The sequence below is a fragment of the Agelaius phoeniceus genome, chromosome 16 (assembly GCF_051311805.1).
Source record: "Agelaius phoeniceus isolate bAgePho1 chromosome 16, bAgePho1.hap1, whole genome shotgun sequence".
Classification (NCBI taxonomy): Eukaryota; Metazoa; Chordata; class Aves; order Passeriformes; family Icteridae; genus Agelaius; species Agelaius phoeniceus.
In genome coordinates, this window is record NC_135280.1 from 13,747,575 (window position 1) to 13,769,507 (window position 21,933).

Genomic DNA, 21,933 nt, shown 5'->3' on the forward strand with positions numbered 1-21,933 from the left:
CAAAGTCGGCACCGCTCCAGAAGTGTCTTTGCAAAAAAAAAAAAAAAAGAAAAAGAAAAAAGGAGGGAAAAAAAAGGGGGGGGATATGGAGATAAAAAACACAAGCGAGAAAGAACGGCGCCTAAATTGCTCATCGTCTCCCCATCTCATTACTGGCGACTTCTGAGGACGGATATTTCCAAAGGCTGCAATGAAAGACTTGTGAATGGAGCCCCCCCCGGATGAGATCAAAGCCCAAGGCTGGGACGCCAGGGTGTGCCGGAGGAGGGGGCGAGGGCCAGCGGCGCCGCAGGATGCTGGGGGGAGCCTTCCTCCCCTGCTGCCGCTGCCCTCCATGTTTCCCGGTGTCGCTGCCGCTGCTGCCTGACCCATCTTGCAATGGAGACCAGGGACAGTGGCCAGATCCCAACAGCTGGAACCGAGACGAGCAAACTCCATTGGCTCACAGTTCGACAACTCTCCCAAAATTCATGGTTAATAAAGGAGCTTATTCCGTCCGGGACCTCTCCAGACACCTCGAATTGCAGATGAGCGGGTGGCTTCCCCACCGCTGGAGCCCACTCCTTGGGTCTCATCTCTCCTCACACCGCAGCATCGCCAGCCTGGTGAGCCACCAGCAGAAGGGCCGAGGACAAAGGCAGGAGGACAGAAGTTGTGCCACTTTCCCTTCTTGCTGCCTCCCTTCAAACGCGGGCTGCTTTCTTCTGCTCAGTGATAAATTTGGCTGCGGGCGGCGTTCCCACCACCGGCACCACCGGCAGCCCCATCAGCGGCACCGAGAGCAAACTCACAGATGGTAAAATAAGAGAGTCGTGTAGGGTTCAAAGAGACCTTCAATGTCAATTGTTATATTATTAGGTAAACTCCAAGAAGAAAATCTTTTAATCCACTGTGGCTAATCCAGTCCACTTTTGTTGGCCAGGACATATTCAGCATCAACAAAAGGCTCTGGCCGACGGACACCGGCATACATAATGTATTGATAACTGCGGGAGCCGGCTCGGCGGCAGAAAGAGCCACTGCTCGGGCCAGCAGCAGGGGCCAGCAGGAGGATTTGCCCGACTTTCATCAGTTTTGTTTTCATTTCAAAGAACGCGGCTGATATTTGCACTGTGCTGCTTACCAGGGGAGCACAAAGAGGGCAGGGATGTTCCCAGCTCCGGCCAGCCCTGAAACCTCACCCGGATCCTGCCAGGACCTCAGTGGGACCCTCTCCCCTCAGTGCCTCCCCAGGGCAGCGGTGGCACAGAGGGCTGCAAGGCCAGGTTGGTTCCGGGCCTGGTTTTGGGGTGGTGGTTCCCGTGGGGAGTTGGCAGCTGGGATGGCTCCCCTTAAATTAGCCATGGCCTGGGATTTACCCTGGGATGGTGCTGTTGCCCTGGGATGGGGGAATCACCTTCCTCTAAGGACATGGGATACAAGTGATGTGGGAATAGAAGTGTCCATGCCGTGAAGAGCCGGCGCCGTGGGGAGGAGAAGTGGAGATCACACCTGGACTCGCCTTGTCTTCCCAACACGGCACAGCAGAGACCAGAGCCAAAGAACCTGGAAAGGAAACAAAACCAGCAGCAGCAAAGGGCAGGTGGGACACGAGTGGGGACCACAGCCTGGCTGATGGGGGTGTTGGGGCAGGAGAAGGTGGGAGCTGGTGGGAATGAGCTGAGAGGGGTTGAGGTGGCAGCTGTGGGTGCTGCAGGTGAGCAGGGCACCCTGGCCACCCGCCCCTCCCGGCACTGGGTATGGCCTGTGCTGAGCAATGGGCTCCCCTGGTGCAGCTCTGGGTGAGGGTCCACACCTGGCCCACAGCAGGGCAGGAGGGCCCACAGTGGTTGAAAACAGCTCTGAACTACATGGCTGGACAGGCATTGACAGGGCTTGCCCAGGGTTTTGTCCTCATGACAAGGGACAGCAGAGGAGTCCCTCTCCAGAGGGTGGGGGGCTCACTGCACCCCCAGATGCTCTCTGAGGTGGGCACAGGCATTCATCCACTGGGACAGTGCTTACAAGGCACTGACAGGCACAAGTGACCCGGGGAGGAAACAGCCTCATAGGGATTTGGTTGTTATTGTGAGCTCCAGGTCAAGCTGTTCTGCTCTTACTGCACTCACAGACACTGGGAATCCTCCAGAACTCCTCCAGCAGGGTTAAATGCCAGAAGCTCCTGCAGGGAATGGATGCACAAGCAGTGATTAAGCTGAGAAAGCTGTGAGTCACCAGCCCTGGACAGACCATCCTGAGATCCACCAAAGCCTCCAAGAGACAGGAGTCAGGGATGTGGGTGCCACCCTGAAGCAGAAGCTCTTTGGAAGGCTGAAGAGCAGTGGGGGCTCACTGAGCCTCGCTGCCCAGCCCAGACAGCTGCTCTGATCATCACCAAAGCATTCCCAAAACTCCCAACTGCTCCACATGGTCCATCCAGAGGTCTGCCCATCACAGAAGCTGCCAGCCCACATTGACACATGAGGAGCACAAATCACCTGGGGGACAGAGGACAAGAATTCAGGCTGAATCATTCATTTCCATCCGGCAGAATTTTCATGGCAGGGGTCTCTGGGCAGCTGTTGAATGCAATACTAAGATCAATGGGCTGAGCTAAAGATATTCAGCTTTGGAGACCTGAAAATACCTCTCTGTTGTGAAGAGGGAGACATGGACCTCCTGGGCACACACCTCTGCTGCATGTCCCACTGCAGGCCAAAGCTCAGGTGGGCTGGGATAACTTCTGGCATTGACTGGTGTCTGGTGGGACATTGCCCACAAGGTGGTCACCCAAGACCATGGGCACTCACCTCACAGCCCTGGAGAGTCACAGAAGTGTGGGAAGAGGAACCAAAGTCCTCTGTGACACATGTTCTCCATGACATGGCCTTGGCACACTGGGGAAGATGCTGCCAACAGGAAAAGTCTAAGTCCAAGGTCTGGAGATTCTGGAAGGTCTACAAGTCCAAGATTTGGAGTTGTACATCTGCTTCCAGATGTGTTTTCTCCTGTTTTGAGCCTCTGTAACTGTAAAGAATCAGGATGAAATACAATACAAGGTTGGATTTGCTCACATTTGCCAGCTATGGGTTGTCTGGAGGCTGGTCACTGTGCCAGCCAGCATGTGTCCATGGAAGGACTTCTGACAGGAGGTGCACTGGTAAGAGAATGCCCAGCAGGACAATCAAAGTGGGAATCTGTTCTCTGGGAGAGCACCAGGAGAGCCCTGAGGTGAGATGGCCAAGGCAGCAGGGGTCTGGCAGCTGTGAGCTCCTGCTGTGGGGAAGAGGAGCTGCCCAGGCTGAGGGCCACAGCAGGGGCACGAGGGGTGGGAGATGGTTGGACATGAGGTGCTTGGACACGACCTGGTTGGACACCAGGTGGTGTCTTCAGCCCTGCAGAGCAAGGGAGTGGCAGGAGCCTCCGTGTCCTGATGGGGACAGGGGACAAAGGGCTGGGAAGCAGCTTCTGTGGAAGACAGCCCAAGGCTTGGCTTCTGGAGGAGATGGGGCACTCAGAGAGGCCTGGCCTGATGCTCACATCTCCAAGGAGCAGTTCTGGTAATCTCTTCCCCAGGAAAGTGGGATGCTCATGATCACAATTCCACAACTCCCCCAGCTCCCAGGCATTCTGTCCTGGAGAGGACTTGGCTCTGCTGTGGTTCACCTGCCTGGCACAGGAAGGGAGATTTTAGGAGAGAGGCAGCCAGGCAGAGTTGCCAAGTGGTGAGCATGGGGGACAGGCCCAGAAGTGCTGGCAGAAGGGGACAGGGAATCCCATGGCTGACATCCAGTGCCTGTTTGCCTTGGCTGTGGAGCAAGTCCTGGATCCCTCCAAATACAGAGATGCTCCACTTCTCTGAGCTTCCTCCCACAGTAAATGATTTTGTGAGCAATTTCTCCAGTTTTCTGTCAGGATAAGACTAACACTTTTCATATCTGTTCACCTCATGCTGGAAAGCCTCAAGATGAGTCAATGCCAAGCCCTGGGCTGGGCTTGTGTTAGGGCAGTTAAAGCAGCAGAAGAGTTTGGAGATTCTCCCCTGAGTGTGTGGACAAATGTCACCCCCAGCTCATCAGCCAGGACTGTTCCCTGCAGGAGGAAGCAGGTCAGCCCCAGGCACTGCTGGACTGTGTCCAGCATTTTGGCTGGTCAGGACCTCAGCTGGTGTCCATCAGTGCTGAGCCTTTCCTGTTCCACCCACTCCCACCATGGAGGAGGAACGCCCCAGGGAAACCTCCAATGACCCTTGGGCAGGTCACTGGGGGTGGAGGGGCTCCAGGACCTGCTGGTGCTGAGCCCTGGCCACCTTCACTGGGTGCTGGTGACAAACCAGGGGTCCCAGCTCAGCCATGAGGGGTGGCCCTTGCTGCAGAGGTGGCACAGGATGGTTGCTCCAAGGAAGGGCCATCTCAGAGGGAAGATAGCCAAGGAGAGCAGCCCCACCTGCAGCTGGGGATTTTCAAGGTGCTGCTGGCAAGCAGGAGGTTGGGAAAGGGGTGCTGGAGGCTGGAGTCTCTGTGTGGGTAGAGGGAGATCCCAGAGGCTCTGTGGCTATCCTACAGTGAGCTGAAGGAGCAGAGCCTCCCAGAAGTTCCTGCCAGGACTGGGGGTCCCCCAGCTGGGGCTGGCCAGTCCCCCTGGCCTGGAATACACGTGGTCCTGCAGCACACACAGCGTGTTGTGCCACAGAAGGGCTCTGGCTGGCAGACTGTGACCTCCTGCCAGCACAGCTGTCCTGCCTGGCACAAACAGCCACCAAGGAGCCCACGACTGGCAATTAGCTGCCAGTGGCAATTAGATTGTGGCTGCTGGGCTGCCTGGGCACCCAGAGCCAGCACTTCCCCAGGGTATGGGATCACTCAGAGGAGCGTTTGGGGCACCCAATGCCCTGTCTGAGGAGCTCGAGGCTGAGAAAATCATTCTGCAGGAGAATTAAGGGGTGGAAATGCTGTGGGGCTTCCCTCAGCAGTGCCCAATGTGATCACAGGGACCCTTTGCCCAGGGCTGGACCCTGCTGGGGTTTGGACCTCAGCAAACCAGCCACAACCTCAGCTGCTGTTGTCACTTCATGGGCTCAGAGCTCTCCTGGTGAAGGACAACGGTGAGTTGGGACCTAAACCGTACCTCAGGCACCGTGCAGAGGTAAAATTCTTTCTAGAGCTTGCCCTGGATGCATGAGCGTTTCTGAGATGTCCTCACAAGCCTCCCTGCACCCAGCAGAGCCGACCATAAAGCCATGGGCCACTAGGTGGACTCACAACAAACCAGAATTGCGGGACAGAGCAATTCCCTGACCGTCTGCCTCAAAGCCGGGGAAAGCCTCATCAAAGCAGAGGCACCGTCAGCGACAGTCGTCCCAGGGGAGAACACAGAAACAGCAGCGTGTCCAACTGGCCACTGCCTGGCCGCCAGAGGTGGAAAATTAGCCAAAACATAGACACCAGGCCTGCCTTGTCTCAAAAATTTTGCCATCTCTAAGGGAGAGGTGACCCTCCAGGAGGAGTGAGCCAGGACCGTGGGGACCAGCTCTCCAAGCTGCTCTGCTGATGGAGATCACGTCCAAAGGGTCACACTGGAGGTCCTGGGGCTGCAGGACACACATCAAGGCGCCACCAAGCACCGAGGGGCTCTTGCCAGCCAAGCTGGTGACCACAGTTAAGCCAGAAGATCTCGCCCAGCATTACAAATCAGGTCTGTGAGAGTGGAGCAGGCAATATTTCTGCACTGACCAGCCTTCCCTCACCTTCCAGCAGCCCAGGTCACAGTCACTGATGGCTGGGTAAAGGAAATCCATCTTTCCCAACAGAATTAAGCAGGTTGAATTATCACAGGCTGCTCTGGGATAACCCTGCTGCAGGAACCAGCTGTTTCCATGGAGCTGCTCCTTGTGTTCTTCCCGTCCCATCCCATCCCATCCCATCCTATCCCATCCTACTGTGGGGACACTGGAGCAATGGCCTGGGCAGGTGGGTGGGCCCTGGCTCTGCAGTGGGGCTCTGGAACAGGGACAGGGTTGTTCCCTGCCGCTGCTGCTCCCTCCTGCCTCAGCTCTGTGAGCTGGGACCATTCCAGCAGGGATAACCACTCCAGAGGCCCCGTGCTCCAGACAGAGCACACCCTGCTCCAAACATCTCCCTCTGACAGAGAGGCAAGATATGAAGTGTGTCCCTCAGGACCACGGGAACAGGTTCCACTCCTGTGAGTGGGGAGCACAGGGTGTCCCTGCCTGGCCCAGCTCCCCTAGAAACATCTCCTGGGCAGGGTGGTCCCAGCAGGGACGAGCTGACATCTCTTCTTTCTGCAGAGCGACATTTCTGGGATGTGTGTGGATGGCATCCCAGCCCTGGCACCCCGAGAGGAGCAGCGAGCCTGGTGGTCTGGAGCATGGAGAGGCAGCAGTGCAGGGCACAGGCCCGGGCTGGGCCCCAAAGGTGGGTGCAGGGAGGTGTGTGGGGTGTCCCTGGGGGTGCTCACCTTCACTGGCTGGGGATGAAGAGTGCTGGGCACTGGTGGTGCTGGCTGAGCTCCTGTGCCATTGCTTCTGGCAGAGAAGTTTGATCAAAACCAGGGGAGCTGTAGGGTCTGGGATGTGGCAGGGATCTGTCAGGGGCATGGATGTGGCAGGGTCTCAGATCTAGCAGGGGTCTGTGAGGGTCTCTGTGCTCTGTAAGATATGGGAACCTTTCCCCAAAAGCAGCACACTGGGGAGGGTTGGGGGACACACCAAGGGCCTGGCACCCTTATCAGTTCATACACTTCTATGCCACAGCCCTGAGCTGGGATGGGAGCCCAGAGCTTATCTGGGGTGGGACAGGAGTGAGAAGAGAAGCCCATGTGAACAAACTGGGCTTTGCCCAGCCAGGGCAGAGGGACATGAGCTGATATGGTCACTGGCTGTTCCTGGGGTTATGAGTGGTGCAAACCAAGCAGAGGAGAGTGGCCATGAGCTGCTGTGACTCTCCTTGGGCTGGCTGGAATGGAGGAGAAGGAGTATGGGGAAAGCTGTGACCAAAACTCCAGTCCTGAGCCCAAGCATGAGGCTAGAGGTGGCTGACAGTCAGAAAGGAGCTGGGGTGGGCTGAGGGCTGGTGGCAGGAGGGTCACAGAAGTGTGGGAAGATAAATAAAAGTCCGTGTCAAGCTCTCTGTGAGTAGGGTGCTGGGTGAGCAGCGCATCAGAGCAGCCTCTCAAGGCATGGTATGAGCTTGTCTGTAATCTTTTTTTTGGGGAAACATCAGGTTTGGAGGCTCTATAATCCAGCAGGAAGGACAAAGCAGAGCTGGGGGAAAGAGGCTGATGCCAGGGAAGCACAAAGAGGAACACCTGGAGATGAAGGCAGAGCAAACCCCTGGGAGAACAGGCCAGGGTGCTGGGACACTGCAGGGGCTCAGGGTTATGTACTGGGGCTTCCATCTGCCATTTGGGCATCTGCACCACCATGGGCAAACACTGGCAGCTGCAAAACCCAGTTCAGACTGCTGCCTTAGCTGGTCCAGGCCCTTCTGCCCCTACATTCCTGGAAGAAGGTCACCCTGGCCACAGTTTTTGTTATTTTTATGTGAGCAGTAAAGGTTTTGTCCCATTCACCTGCTCCAGGCCTGTACCCCAGCATAAACAGGGGATTTGCAAGCAAGCACCCATGTGGGAACAAGAGTGAACAGGGAAACTGGGATGATTTTTCTGGAGGGGAAGGATCTGAATGCCCAGAGCAGCCAAGCCCTACAATCTTCTCACTGCCTGGAACAGGCTCCACCATGGGCTTTATGAAAGAGCAGGATCTGAGTGAAAAGGCATAAACTTGGGGTCCAAACAGTGCTTCAACCTTTTTACCCAGTATTAGAAGAAATGTGTTTGCCTCCTTGAGCTGGGGAATCCAAAGAAGGAGGCACACCCAGGCTGCCTGTGGGACCTGCACCCGCAGCTCCATGGATGCTTTGGCAGGCTGGCATGGCCAGGGTGGGCAGATATCTTTGTGCCCTGCAAGAAGGGATGCTGTGGTGGTTGAAATCAGCATAACTCACTTCCACTCTTGCCCCCAGCCCTGGCACAGCTGTTTGTGAGCATCCTCACTGCCCACAATGAGATCTGCTCCATCCATCCCTCCCAGTGAGGCAGACACTCTCATCCAGCCCCATCCATGGCCACTTCTCTGCTTTGTTCTCCTCCCAGCCTACCCTGTGGCTCTGCTTGCTTGTCCCCTCAGTGGCAGTGCTACTGGGCTCTTGGTGCCTCATCCCATCCAGGCTCTTTGGGATACTTTGGGTTCCAATACTTTTATCTAGAATGCTAATACATTTTCTTCCTCCTATTCTGTAAGCATCATCTTGCCACTGGTCCAAGAGAGAGCTGTCAGCCACCTCTTGCACCCCAGGATATTATTTTCTTGGCATCATTTTTTTCTTTAAATCGTTAAATTTTTAAATCATTATTTTCATTGTTGGTCATGTAGTCAAACCCTGGGTCCTGCCTCAGCACTGAGGGTGCTGCAGGCCCGAGGTGGGAAGCAGCACATGTACTTTGCCTCTGTCAGTGATCAACATAAGACCTCATATTTCAGAGTATTTCTATTTATCCCTTAGTTCCAAAAAGCTTTTAGAATAAAACCACCGAATTTCGGCATGGCTGATGACCTTGCAGGAGCCTTTTAAATGGCAGCCAAAGGTTGAACAGCACCATCTAGTGCACTCCCTCCCGAATCCGCCAGCGCCACAGGGACGCCGGCTACACCCACGCACATCCCTGCGCTGGAAGGGAGCGCTGCAGGCTGGCAGCCCACCAGGCATCACCCCCCGGCACCGGTCAGACCCACCTCGCCCTGGAGGAGCCCGCGAGCCGCTACAAAGAGGAGAATTCATTTGGGAGGACTCTAGTCAGGGCTGAAGCTGATCCAAGCGGTTTCAGGCTATGCAGATGGGATGTTGGAGAGCTTGTGGGTCCCAAGCTACCTTGGCAGGAGGGGAGGTTGCTACAGAGCACATCCCTTTGCAAGGAGGCTCTGGAATTGCACCAGGGCTGCCTGCATGCAGCACAGACTCTTCAGACCAAAGGCTCAGAGCAGTTCCTTTTCTCCAGTGTTTGCTATTTGTTTCTTCCAGGCAGACAGGAAGGTGTGCATTGGGAGCTGGAAGTGCCCAGCACCCCAGGCTCACATGGGGCCAGCCTCAGTGGCAGGGTGACACCAGGGGTGCACAAAACACCACTGCCATCTCAGTGGTGGCAGTTTTGGTGTAAAGGTGATATTTGGGGTGAAAGGCAGAGAGAGCTTCATGGTCAGCTGATGAAGAGGCAAAACCAACCAGGTTTGGCTAATTGGCCTCAAAGACCTTGCAGTCTGATTCCTCCAGCACACAGCCAGGAATGCTCAGTGTGGTTTATCACCTGTTTGATGCCCTCAGATAAATCTGGAAGTTATTTTGGCCCCTGGTATAGTGCAGGGTTAAGCCTCCTCATCATGAGCCACCTGAGGGGTAAAAGGCACGGAAGGGGCTCCAGAGGGAGCCCATGGCCCTCTCAGCCCCAGGCATCCCTGCTAGAGGACCAGAAAATAATGATGCACCATGAGGGCTTGGCATCAACCTGTGGAATTTGCTTCTTGTGGCCTAGGAAGGGGCAGCTGCCTGGCTGCCTTTGCTGGAGCAGGGCAGGGGTGGCTCTGCTTTCCCTGGGAGCGTGCACAGAGTGATCCTGCACTGCTGGAAGGGACATCCAGTTGCTCTGGAGATCCCTTGCCTCTCTGTGTGCCTTGGGGGTGGGATGGGGGCTGATCCTCACTCTGGGCTGTGTCCCCTGAGCTGGGGGAATGTGCCAGGAGGTGGTGGGAGCAAGATGAGCCTCCAGCACTTCTCCCACCTCCCCATGTCCAGCCCAACCCGAGGAGCAGTAAGGGAGGTCAGGGAAGGATGGCAGCATGAGGGAGGGCATCTCAAGCCCCAGCACTTCAACCACCTGCATCCTGCTGCACCCAAGCTCATTGCCCACCACCTCAGGCTCTCCCTTGCCACGGAGAAATCTTGCTCTGGTTTCTCAAATGAACTCAGTTCAAGCCATGAATCTTGCTGGGCCTTCCCCTGAGAGGTGAAAAGCTCTCTAACAGCTGATCATTTCTCATCCATGAACTGGCTGAACTGGAGACACATCTGGGGCTCCTTTAAACTTGCTGGGGAGGCTGCGGGCCTCAGCTACTCCCCTGCAAAGCACTTTTAACTCTCCTCCACCTTCTCTCGATTCCTCAGCATCCTTTCCACAACACAGATGCTGGAACCCTCCTGCTGTGGCACCCAGTCCTGTCCCAGCTGGACATCCCCCCTGCTGCTCCCACATTATCCCTCCTGCCTCCTAAACTGCCCCCATCCTTGCCAGATCCCGGGTTTCCAGCAGAAGGGCCCTGTGTTCAGTGGACAGACCCTTTCACAGCTGCTTGCATTCAAGCATGTTTTATTTGCCAGGGACTCAGCTTGTGAAGTTTTCTACAGCTGTCTTGACCTCGTCCATGTCTCCTGCCCCTCTCATTTCCCTCGCCCCGGCGTTTTTCTCAGCAGGGCTTTTTAATCTATTTCTAGACCATTGATGGAAATACTGAATAGCACTGGGCTTCCCATCCAAGCCTGGACACCCACTGAGCACGCTCCCATTCTGCAGGGATTCCCCATTGATGGCTGTCGGTTTGCCAGCTCCCAGCCCCTTTAAGGTGTCCCTCTTGATGTTGTATTGTGCTAATTTTTAATCAGAATAGTATATGGATTAAGTCACATGCCTGAACAGAGCCCAGGTCTATTATTTCTATGCCATAACCTTTATCAGCCAAACTTGTAATCTCTTCAAAGGATGACATCACAGTTTGACAAGAGCTATTTTCTGGAAACTAGGCTGATTGCATTAATTATATTCCCATCCTTTAATTCTTTACCAGCTGAATCCCACATCAGCTTTTCTATTTTTACGCCTGAGATCAGCATTGCACTGTTATGTGTAAATCAGCTCCGAGCATCGTTCACATGAGAGAGTGCAAGGAGCCACATCAGCCTGCCAGGTTCTCTGCTGGGATGGGATGGGGAGTGGCACTGCCCAGAGTGAATATTTGGGAGCTTCACAAAGCTGGAAAAAAATGTTACATTTCCAAAAGTGTTCCCTAAATGCATTGAGGAGGCAACTGTGGCAGCGTGATCACATAAGAAAGCAGAAACAGTCCCTGTTGGAAATTATTCTGAGTTATTTCTGATTTTCAGAGGATTGTCTATTGGCTTGTTTGCATGTTCAGCTTTTAGGATGGTATCTAGGGTCTGCCTGGCTTGGAGTCTATCACTGCTTTCCAGGGAAGACACTCGCTTTTGCACTTCCCTGTCATGCTACTCTCATTTGATCTCTGCATCTGGCAATTCACTTCTTCTCCCTTCAGTGTCCCCAGTACTGCAGCCTCAGAGCTGGTGCACCCTGCTGCACACAACCAAACACGCCCGATTTGGGGAGTCTCCACGTGGTGTGACCCTTTCCAGTCCATGCAGTGCCACCTCTTGGCCAGCCCCTGATTTCTCCCCGCGGCAGTTGCTTGGCTCAGAGAAGCAGGACACACATTTGCAGGACACACATTGCAGGACACACATTGCAGATTTCAAACCAGCTCCAGTTGTTGTTGGAGGCAAGAGCGCCTGCTGGACCGGTGCCCCTACACCCCCAGGCCATGGTGCGAGGTCCAAACTGCACAAAGCTCAGGTGTGTCATGGTGTTCGACACGGACAGAGCCGTGGAGGCTGGTGGTGTTTGAGGGTTGATGCCCTTTCTGGGCAGAGCCCTTCGACGAGACCCCGGAGGTCTCCGAGGTTTCTCTGGGGCCGTCTCTGCCCGGGATGCTCACGGGCTCCCCTCATCCAGGGCCGGACGAAGCCCCGGAGGTGCCTGCCCAGCCGGGGCTCTGCGGGAAGCCGAGCCCGAAGCCTCGGCCATGTGCCGGAGCTGTCCGGGGAGCTCAGCCCGTGCACTTCACAATGTGCGGCGGCTCCCGGCAATCGAGGCCTCCCCGAGCCGGGACCTCCGTGCTTCCCCAGGCCGGCCCTGCAGGGGTGCGGGGCCTGCAGCCGCCCCGGGCCCCGCGTGCCGCCGCGCCGCCTCCCCCGGGCCGGGCCGGGCCGGGCCCGCTCCGCCCCGCTCCGGCCGCCGGTCCCGCAGTACCGGGCGGGGGCGCGGGGGGCGCGGCTGAGCCGCCGTGCCGGGCTGGGAGGCAGCGGCGCAGGCGGAGCGGAGCGGAGCGGGGCTCGGCTCGCTGCTGCTGCTGCTGCTGCTGCTCTCGCTCCCCGCCGCCGCCACCCGCCTGCGGCCGCGGCCATGGGCGTCCCGGGCCGCCCGCTTTGTGCCGCCGCCGCCCCTCCGGGCCGCCGCCGCCGCTGAGCCGCATGGGCCGGGCCCCGCGCCGCCCCGGGCCGCCGCCGCCGCTCCGCGCGGGTGAGTGAGGCGGCCCCGGCCCAGGCCCTGCGCCGAGGCCGCGCCGAGGCCGCCGCGGGCGGGAGCGCGGGGCCGCGCCGGGGCCGCGGAGCCGGGCTAGGCCGCCCCGGGCGCGGGGGGGAGGCCGGGCGGGCCGGGAGGGTGAGCGGGGCCGGGGGCGGCGGCGGGGGGGCGGCGCGGGCCGGGTCCCGCGAAGTTGCCCGGGGGGCGGCGGGGGCCCCGCGCGGCGCCCTGTCAGCGGCGCGGCCGCCCCGGAGCCCACCCGGCCCCGCGCCTCCCGCGGGCCGGCCGGGGGTCCCCTCCGGAGCCGGGCGGGCGGCTCGGCCGGGCGCCTCGCGTGTCCTCCGGGAGGCTCCCCGGGGCTGCCCCGGCCGGGGCGAGGAGCCAGCGCCGCCCCGCCGCAACAATGCCCGGCGTGGCTTTGGGGCTGCGGTGCCGCTGCCCCGGGGGTCCCCTTCGCCCGGCCGGGGGTCACCGGGGACCTGCACCGCATACCGGGGGCCGAGTCCTGCGCTCGCTTCCAGACGCGGGGTGAAAAGCGCCCAGAACCGCCCCGTGGTGCCAAAGCCCAGCCCCGTCCCGCGGTGCCAGGGCAGGGGCTGCGTGCCGGGGGCTCGGGCCGGGTGTGAGCGCGGCGCTGGCTCCTGCCGCGCTCCTGGCGGGGCCCAGCTATCCTCGCTGGCCGCTCCTGGGCTCCCTGGGTTGTTTCACGATGGACAGGTGGGCTGTAAGGTACAGCATCGGCGGCAGTTCTTGATTTAGCCAGGATCAAGAAATGGGGGGGAAATGGCAAAGCATCCCAAAGATGTTCGTTGGTATGGGGTTTGCTTTGAGAGGGAGGGCGAGCTAAAATGTGTCTTTCCTGCTGTGTTTTTACATGCAATTGAGTTAATCCAGTGCAAGGAGTAATTTGTGATGCTGCTGGTGCTCTGCAGTACTTGGGGCTTAGAGGCTGAGGCTGTTCTGTAACACAAGGCTTTTGCTACTCGCTTTAAATGATGAGGTTAATTTGTTGAGCAGCAGAAGTAGCAACCCAGGGATTGCTCTTTTCTTCCTTCCCTGCCTTCCCCATACCTTCCATCCTCCATATTGACTCGTTTCTCTTCTTTAAAAACATCGTACTTGATCAGGTTTCCTTGTCAAGGTGGTTTTCTCATCTTCCTTTGATGACCTGAAATTTTCCCAGGCTTGTAGCACGCAATTTTGTTAGCGTAAATGAACCTTTTCTCAACGGCTTGCCTACAAAAAGCAGTGCTAGAACTGAGCTCCTGTACTAACATGCCCATCTGAAGCAAGAATGCAGTCCAGATGCCCAAAATATTAGGGTCAACGATGCATCTGGATTCCCCTAGAGCTAGACGAGGCGACGCGGCGTATTTCTGAAACGCAGAGATTTGTGAGGAATGTGGCGCTGGTATGTCACTTGAGCATACGAAAGCCACCTGTGTTTGATTAAGGTGCAGCCCTGCTTTCAGCACTAACTGGATGTTCTTTAATAATAATTTTCACAAGCCTTAAATTCCTGTTTAAGGATAAGAATTTCCTAGATTCACAGCCAGATAAAAACGTGTTGCCTTTGTATGATCCGGTATGCGTCCTGCACAGGTAGGCAGTGCAGAGGAGCTGGTGGCAGTGCAGAAGATGGCATGTGCCCTGTGGTACCTGGGTATGGATCTCTTGGATGTGGGCTGCCACATGCCAGGGTCGTGTATAAACCACTGGTGTTGGGAAATTGGCTGATGTTTTAGCATAGTGTGAGCTGTATCAGTGATGCCAAATTCTGGATGTAAAGTTTTGGGATATTCTGTAACTGTCATTTTTAGCCTCTGCCTGCTTTGAGCTCTATTCTGTGCTCTCAGAAGTTACTAAGCCATTGATTCTGCTGAAAAAGAGGTGTTAGTACAGTAAAGGTGCAGAGCATAACCACTAGTTTGTTTTCTTAGAGTGTTTGTTTCCAGTGTTACTCGCTTACTTTTTCTTTGTCTGTTTCAGCCAAACAAACTTGTTCACCTTGGAGCTACAAATATTGGTGATTTGAGATTGGCGCTCATCCTCCACTGCTCCCACGCAAGCAAGGACCAGAAAAATGAATATCCAGGGGAAGGGCTTCCCCTTGGACCTCGGAGGAAGCTTCACTGAAGATGCTCCAAGGCCACCAGTTCCTGGTGAGGAGGGGGAGCTCGTGTCCACAGACCCAAGGCCAGTTAGCCATGGTTTCTACTCTGGTAAAAGTGATGTGGTCAGAAATGAGACGTCCACGGCAACACCGAGGCGCTCTGATTTGGATTTGGGGTACGAGCCCGAGGGGAGTGCTTCGCCAACTCCACCCTACCTGAAGTGGGCCGAGTCACTGCACTCCTTGCTGGATGATCAAGATGGCATCAACCTCTTCAGGACTTTCCTGAAACAGGAGGACTGTGCAGATCTGCTGGACTTTTGGTTTGCCTGCAGTGGCTTCAGGAAGCTGGAGCCGTGCGTGTCTAATGAGGAAAAAAGACTCAAGCTGGCAAAAGCCATTTACAAAAAATACATCCTCGACAACAATGGCATTGTGTCCCGGCAGATCAAACCGGCCACAAAAAGCTTCATCAAAGACTGTGTCATGAAACTGCAGATTGACCCTGACATGTTTGACCAGGCCCAAACGGAGATTCAGTGCATGATAGAAGACAATACCTACCCTTTGTTCCTTAAGTCGGATATTTATTTGGAATACACAAGGACAGGTGGGGAAAGTCCAAAAATTTATAGCGATCCGAGCTCAGGGTCTGGGACAGGTAAAGGGCTACCTGGTTATCTGCCAACTCTGAACGAGGATGAGGAGTGGAAGTGTGACCAAGAGGCCGAGCCCGAGGCCAGCAGGGACTCGGCTCCTTCCAGCAGGCTGACACAGAAGCTGCTTCTGGAGACGGCCACGCAGCGCGCGGCCTCGGCCCGGCGCTACAGCGAGGGCAGGGAGTTCAGGTAGGTGGGGAGTGGGCCAGGGAGCTGCCATGGGGGATGTGGGAAACCTTGGAAAAGCATGGGGAGCACCCACATTGGTACAGGATGGCATTGCTGAGTGGGTCGATGGAGTGCAGAGCTTTGTTTGAAACTAATCGCAGGTTGTTTTAAAGGTGTCTTTGGCTGTTCCTGTCTGATAGTGCCAAATCATCCCTGCAGCATGTTCTTCACCTGGAGAAACTGCTGCTGGAGGTGTTCTGGAGGCAGGTAGGGCTTGGTGGGCAGTGCAAAGCCATGGGTAGCCCTCATGCACTGCAGGTGGCTGGACAAGCTGCAGTGCCAGGTTTGCTGCAGCCTGCACCAGCAGAAGGTCAGTGTTCAGGTACTGTAACATGGGCAGGTAAGCTGGTGGTGACACTTCCTGTGTAGAAATTGTCATGAGCCACAACTGGGAGCTCACAGGAGATAGATACCCTCACCTTGGTGATGTGGGTAGGAGTGAAACAGCATTGATGGTGCTCCCTGATAATGGTACTGCTTTGCATATGCGATTTCCAGCACTGAATTCTAACGGTGTCAGAGTCAGAATCCCCAAATCCAGTTAAAACCATGCCCTGCTGAAGCTCTTCCCATCATGAAAGTAATTGCTGGGTTTTTTTAACTGTAGGACTGGCACAGTTCTGCAGCCTGTTTTTTTCTGGGTCCCCCACCCACTTCCAGCCAACATGGATTTTGAAACTTGCTGAGAGCTCAGTTAAAATTCCAGACAATTAACTTAGCAGGGAGCTCTCTGCGATCAATAAGCATGTGTGTGTCTAACCCTTGCTGAATCAACAGAACCCAGCCAGAACACATTCCTACTTTTTTTCCCCCCCTTTTTTAAATAAAATCTCCTTGTTTTAAGACCTGCTTAGGCTAAAATCTGACGCTTTGTGAAGATTACGAAATGAAGTAGCTGAACTGTCCTCTTCAAAGGCTCCTGCCTTATGAAAAGCATTTCTGTGTTTAATCTCCCTCAGCCGTCCCTTTAGGCTGGCAGCTGGAAGCGCATCCCGCCCCACGCAAGGTCTCGGCGCCTTTCAGCTGGCAAAATGTTCTCGGTTTGATTCCTGTTTTCTTACAGATTTTGAGGAGGGGATGTTGCATGTGAAACTCTTGGGGAGGGGGGGAAAAAGGGAATTCATGTGGGCTCCCGCTGCTTTAATCAGGAGTCAGAAAAAAAATATCCCAGTGTCTTGGGACTTTCCCATGGAATTAATAAAAACCTTGAAGTGCATTCCACTGAGCAGTTGGGTGCTCACCATAAATGAAGGATTAGAAAAGTCTCTGATTTAAGTATCTTTTTATTTAAGCAATAATGGTGTTAAGATTGAAAATAACTTACTTGAGGGTCAGCTGTGTTTAGTTTCCTTACCAGAGCAGGTAGTAAGTAAATCCTCTGTGTGACACTGAGCTGTTTAGCTCCAGCTTCAAGAAAAAGGTGCACTTCACCCATTATCTGAATATATCTGTGCCAGGTTGTAAAATGGTGTAAGAAATGTGCTGTGAAATAGAAGTGTTTTGAAGTAGAGTTCATCAGTCCTGGGCATTTTCTTAGCAGATTGGAACAACGTGAAATAAATCTTTACCTGGAGGATGGAGATCAGAGAAAATGTGTGGCTATTAATTTGTAGTGTCCAACAGCCTGTCATTGTGGCTACTGACACTCTGCTGACCTGTGGGGTAGGGAGGCAAGGAAATGTTTGCCCTTCTCACCAGAGCAGGAGTCACTTCTCAGCCTGGAGAAGCTGAAGATAAGGGATTTATTTTATTTTTCAAATGCTGGTCTGTCAGCTTCCATGGTGTCCAGAGCATTGCCATGGAAGATGTTGCTGAACTGCATAAGTTCTGCATTTTTTAATTCTAAAGACTGCTCAGATATTAATTTATGAGGTGATTGTTCCTCTTTGAGCAAGCCCTTGTGGTTGAATTAACCTTCTTCCTGGATCTTGTATAGCAATAGCTGTCTTGAACAAGCTGGTTTTTAGGGAGTTGTTGTTCATTTACTTTCTCACCTGAGGAAGTGTGCTGGAAGCTGGGGAAGCTGCTTGCAGCAGGAAGCAATGGCTGTGTGCAGCATTTGAAAAACTGGGGCCCAATTTATTTTGAAAATTTCCACAAACCCCTTTTTTTTGGCGTGTGTGTGGAAGAATTTCTCATTTCTCTTCTTTGGGGAATGTTGAAATAAGCTGTTTTGCATTATATCTCAGGGCCTGTTTAATCTTCCCAAGATTTAACTTCTATTCCTTGGCTTCCATGGAAACCCTAAATAAAGAGGAATCTAAGCAAATGCAGTAGAAGTATTTCTCTGTTAGCAAATGAGCATCTTGAATCAGCTCCAGGATTTTTTTCAGCAGAAAGTTCATAAATCTTGATGCAGTAGCTCTGCTCTCAGGAGAACAAATGTAAAAAATTCCTCAAATGGCAGAAGACAACCCATTATTAGCGCTGGATATTTTTGAAGGTGTGCAAATGTGCAGGCAGATTTGAGAATACCCTGAAGCCAAAAGCATCGCTGTTACCCACTGTGTTTTTGTATGCGTCGGAAAAGGCCAATAGTCATTATCGTTAGGCTCCTGGAAATTAATTGGACATTGGTTATGGATCAGTGAACTTCAAAGAGGGCAACCCCCGAAGATCTCGGGCATTAACTCGCAGCTTCCGAAAGTGACACTAACGTGGTTGTGAGGGTGGCTAAATCGTTCATTAACCTTCTTCCGACACGCCGGGACGGCGTTCCTCGGAGCTGGGGAGCAGAAATTAAACCTGTGCCTGAGAGCCGCCTGCAGCCTGCTCTTGGAGCGCTCCAGGAAAACGCACAGCCCCTGAAACAGCTGGAAATGTGGTGCTCGGTGGTTTGCTCGTGTCTTTTGCTGGGGTGGGTTTCTCGTGCTCTCTGTGTAGCTCTGTGTGGGAAGGGGCTCCCATCCCATTCTCAAAGCATTGGAGAGCAGCACTCTCACAGGCCTTGCCTTTGCTGTCTTCTGTGGTGGGAATAGCATATGGTGTTACCTTCCAGCAGCTGTCATCTCTCCTGAAAACCAGGCAAACTGAGAGACTTACATTAATTCTGCCAATTGTTTTGGGTTTTGACCCATTCCATGGTGTGTATAGTATTGAAGAGGAAGCCCGGATGATGGTGATTAGAGGACACGTGGTGGTGGGTGAAGTCTCCAGTTGCTGGATCTTGAGGTGTTGACCCATTCTATGGTGTCTATAGTATTGAAGAGGAAGCCCAAATGATGGTGATGAGAGGACACGTGGTGGTGGGTGAAGTCTCCAGTTGCTGGATCTTGAGGAGTGTTGGTGGTGGAGCTGCTGGACATGGATGGAGAAATTTCTCAGCCTGGGAAATCTCTCAGCCAGGCACACTGAGAGACTTACATTAATTCTGCCAATTGTTTCGGGGTTTGACCCATTCCATGGCGTGTATAGTATTGAAGAGGAAGCCCAGGTGATGCTGATTAGAGGACACGTGGTGGTGGGTGAAGTCTCCAGTTGCTGGATTTTGGATTTTGGTGGTGGAGCTGCTGGACACAGATGGAGAAATTTCTCAGCTTGGGATTTGATATACACAGGGGGTTGGTTGTTTTTTTAAAGAAGTTGGCTCCAAGCTTTAATTTCCACAGTGCTGAGCTGACTAAGCTCACCGCGTTTCACAAGTGTTGGTGGTTCAAATGAAAAGGGTGGGTGATGTGGTTCTCCAGGCTGGTAGGAATCACCAGGAGAGTCCTTGTGCCTGTGCCCACGCACTGGCAGCCTCTCCGGACACGTGGGAGAGCAGCTCTCCCCAAAACACACAGCCAGCACTTCACCATGGGGTGTGCAGAGGAGGCAAGAGGAGAAAAGCTGAAGAAGCTTTAGAGGGATGTGATAACCTCTGGTGTGGGACAATGCAATGACAAACTAACGTGCAGAGGCTGGTTCAGGGGAAGTAAGGATCTCTCTGTGGCTTAGGCAGCATAAACGGTCCAGCGGTCAGAAGCTGGGGCTGCATCAGGAAGGAGCTGGCTGAAGTTTAGCTGGCAGCCCTAATTTTGAGGTTGGCAGCTTCGTTCATAATTAAATATTAAATTGCACACCTCTGACTCAAGACTGTGTGGTGTTGAAGGAATTGGTGTTAATTGTACTGACTGGTTGGAAAACTGAGGATGCAAAATCAAACACTGGTACAGGAGGAGTCGTATTTAGAAAATTTAAAGATGTGTTACTCTCTTACTGATGCTTCTTTTACCTGGAGAGGCAGCACATGCATCTTGGACTTAGGCTGTTGGAGCTTCGTGGGAGCTTGTTTGCAGGGAGAAATCAGCTGCTGAGAGTTAGATCCATATGTAAAGTTGGGAATGCTTGTCTTGAATTAAACTTGCTGGGCCCACAGTATCATTTGTAATCAGTACAACCCTGTTTGGAATCCTTGTAGAGCAGTGGCTATTTCCAGTTTTAAAGAAAATAAGTTGCAGAAGAATAGTTTGGGTTCTGCATTGTTCTTGAGAGAAATCAGTGAATCCAGCAGGGAGGGGGTCTGGTGCTAAGAGCTCTAAGTGGTAATTTAGTGGCTGAAGCACTCTAAGATACACAGGACAGAGACTGATGGTGTTTTTGCACAAAAGTTAATGCCAGCTTTTTAAAATATATTGTTAAGCTGATGAAACTTCTGCATGGAAATGCTTACATTACATTAGCAGTGTAAAGTATTTATGCTAGTGGTTGCCAAATTTTAAAATAGATTTTATTTGAAGAAGAATACCTTTTGTGCCCATAGCTTTGCCTCCACACACAAATCAAGATGAAGAAGTGGTGTGTTTGTGTTTGGTTATAGATCAGTGCTTTGGCTTCTTATTAAAGACAGGTAGTTAAGCTTTTAGCACTCTAATTTGATAAATGAGTAGTGTTTTCTTCCCTCCTCCAGCAAACAAAGCCTTGTTTTGTTGTGATTGAGCTTTATTTGGGTTACAGAATATTTTCTTTTAAAAGCCCAAGAGGGAAGTTATGTCCTCCTTTTTGGTCCTCGGGAGATTCAGGTTGGACATGGTGAAAAAAATCTTGGGAGCATGAGGGGTGGGAATCTCTGTCCTTGGAGGGCCTCGTAGCTGGGTTAGACAGAGCTGTGGCCTGCCTGGTCCAGTCCTGGTGATGGTCCTGTTTTGTTGTGTGCTTACAATGATGGCACAGAGCATGAAATTCTATATTTTGAGAAGACTGGTTTGAGTTCTGCCTGGTTTCAGAAAGAATGGGATGTTAAAAGGTTGAGTGGGAGCTGAACCAATGCCAGGATGCTGAGAAGTGCACCCAGAAGGTGGCCACGGGGTGGGAACACCTTGGTTTTGATGTGCCGTTCAACTTGGCTTTATGTTTTAAGAGTTTCTTTGTTGTTGCTATAATGGACTAATCCCTTGAATAATTAGTTGCCATTGGATGTTTTAAAAATGACTGCCTCTTGGATGTTTTCCTTTAATAGTCTGTTAGATTCTGGATTTATTAACTATTGAGACAGACTGTGAAATCCTGTTAGGGCAGACTTTCTTGGTGGAAAAGGGACTGAGAGTGGTGTGGGGGTGCTGGAGGAACACATGCTGGCCCCATTTTAGATTTGAGCTGTTGACTTCCCACCTTCCCAAGAAGTCCTGGCTGTGTCCTGAACTGGGTCAGTGACTGCTGGAACACGTTATGGTCTTGGGTCTTCCCTAGATTTGGGGCTTCAGAAGGTGCTCCAAGAAGTTACAGCACTGTGGCTGGCTGGTGCAAGGCCAGTCATGCAGTCACCACTCATTTAAAATAAATCATGGACCTGGTTTTATTACAATTGGTGGAAAAATCTGGTTTCAGAAGTGACTGTATGTAATGCAGAAAATTGCTATGTTTAAAAAAAAAATCAGAACAGAGGTGCTGATATCCTAAATCGGTTCCTGGATATATCATTGGATTATTAGGCTCATCCTTAAATCCATTAAGCAAATTACAGTTAATCAGTCAAATAAAAGAAGAAAGATCTTTTGCAAGGCCCTGTCTTTTGAGCCAGGCAGAAGCTGTAGTAATATTTTAATTTTCCATCTGTCAGTGAATGTATTCAGTCACTTTGCTTCCTTATGTGGAGGATTTGAAATTAGAAACTGAGGTTAATTATCTGCATTAAATGAAATATGTGAAGACCACAAAAGCAAAAACCTTCACAATTTGGTATGGTCTGTTAAGCTAGGCAGGCTGCTTCAGAAGGAGAGGGGTTATTTTTCCCTGGTTTTGTTCCGATTGAAGGGTTTTAGTCACAGTAATTGAAATGATTAAAAAGTCAAATTGCTGGTGAATATAATTCTGAGCATCTCTCTGAAAAGCTGTGACACTTGTTTGAGAGCAGGGGTTTGCTCAGCCTGGCCTGGCAGCGCAGAGCAGCCTCTATTGTGCCACCCCGGCGTGGCTGAGGCTGATTGTCCTTGGTGCCACTTTATCCACCTCTTCCATGGCAATGGGATGTTGGAGCTCTGCTGCAGGGATAGTAGAGACGATTTGGAAGTGGAACAATGCCAGATGAAAGCTACA

At 53.0% G+C, this 21,933-nt stretch overlaps 1 protein-coding gene and 1 long non-coding RNA gene across 5 annotated transcripts in view; one reads left to right on the top strand and one right to left on the bottom strand.

Moving 5' to 3' along the window:
- LOC143695382 (uncharacterized) lies at positions 1–6,603 on the bottom strand. The gene is made up of 3 exons (XR_013184517.1): positions 6,457–6,603; positions 2,790–3,006; positions 1–2,477 (listed from the first exon to the last, which is right to left on the bottom strand). It is a non-coding gene; the product is annotated as an uncharacterized LOC143695382 (long non-coding RNA).
- The window catches only part of AXIN1 (axin 1), a 77,554-nt gene continuing 61,907 nt past the window's right edge, over positions 6,287–21,933 (top strand). For 2 of the 4 annotated variants that reach the window (XM_054643340.2, XM_054643342.2), the window contains exons 1-2: positions 12,201–12,417; positions 14,410–15,381. In XM_054643340.2, the coding sequence (XP_054499315.1) occupies positions 14,504–15,381 (878 nt within the window). In that variant the 5' untranslated portion in view covers positions 12,201–12,417; positions 14,410–14,503. Of the gene's footprint in view, positions 6,414–12,200; positions 12,418–13,063; positions 13,150–14,409; positions 15,382–21,933 lie in introns of those variants that run through there. The other 2 variants (XM_077187149.1, XM_054643341.2) reach the window with 2 other exon arrangements.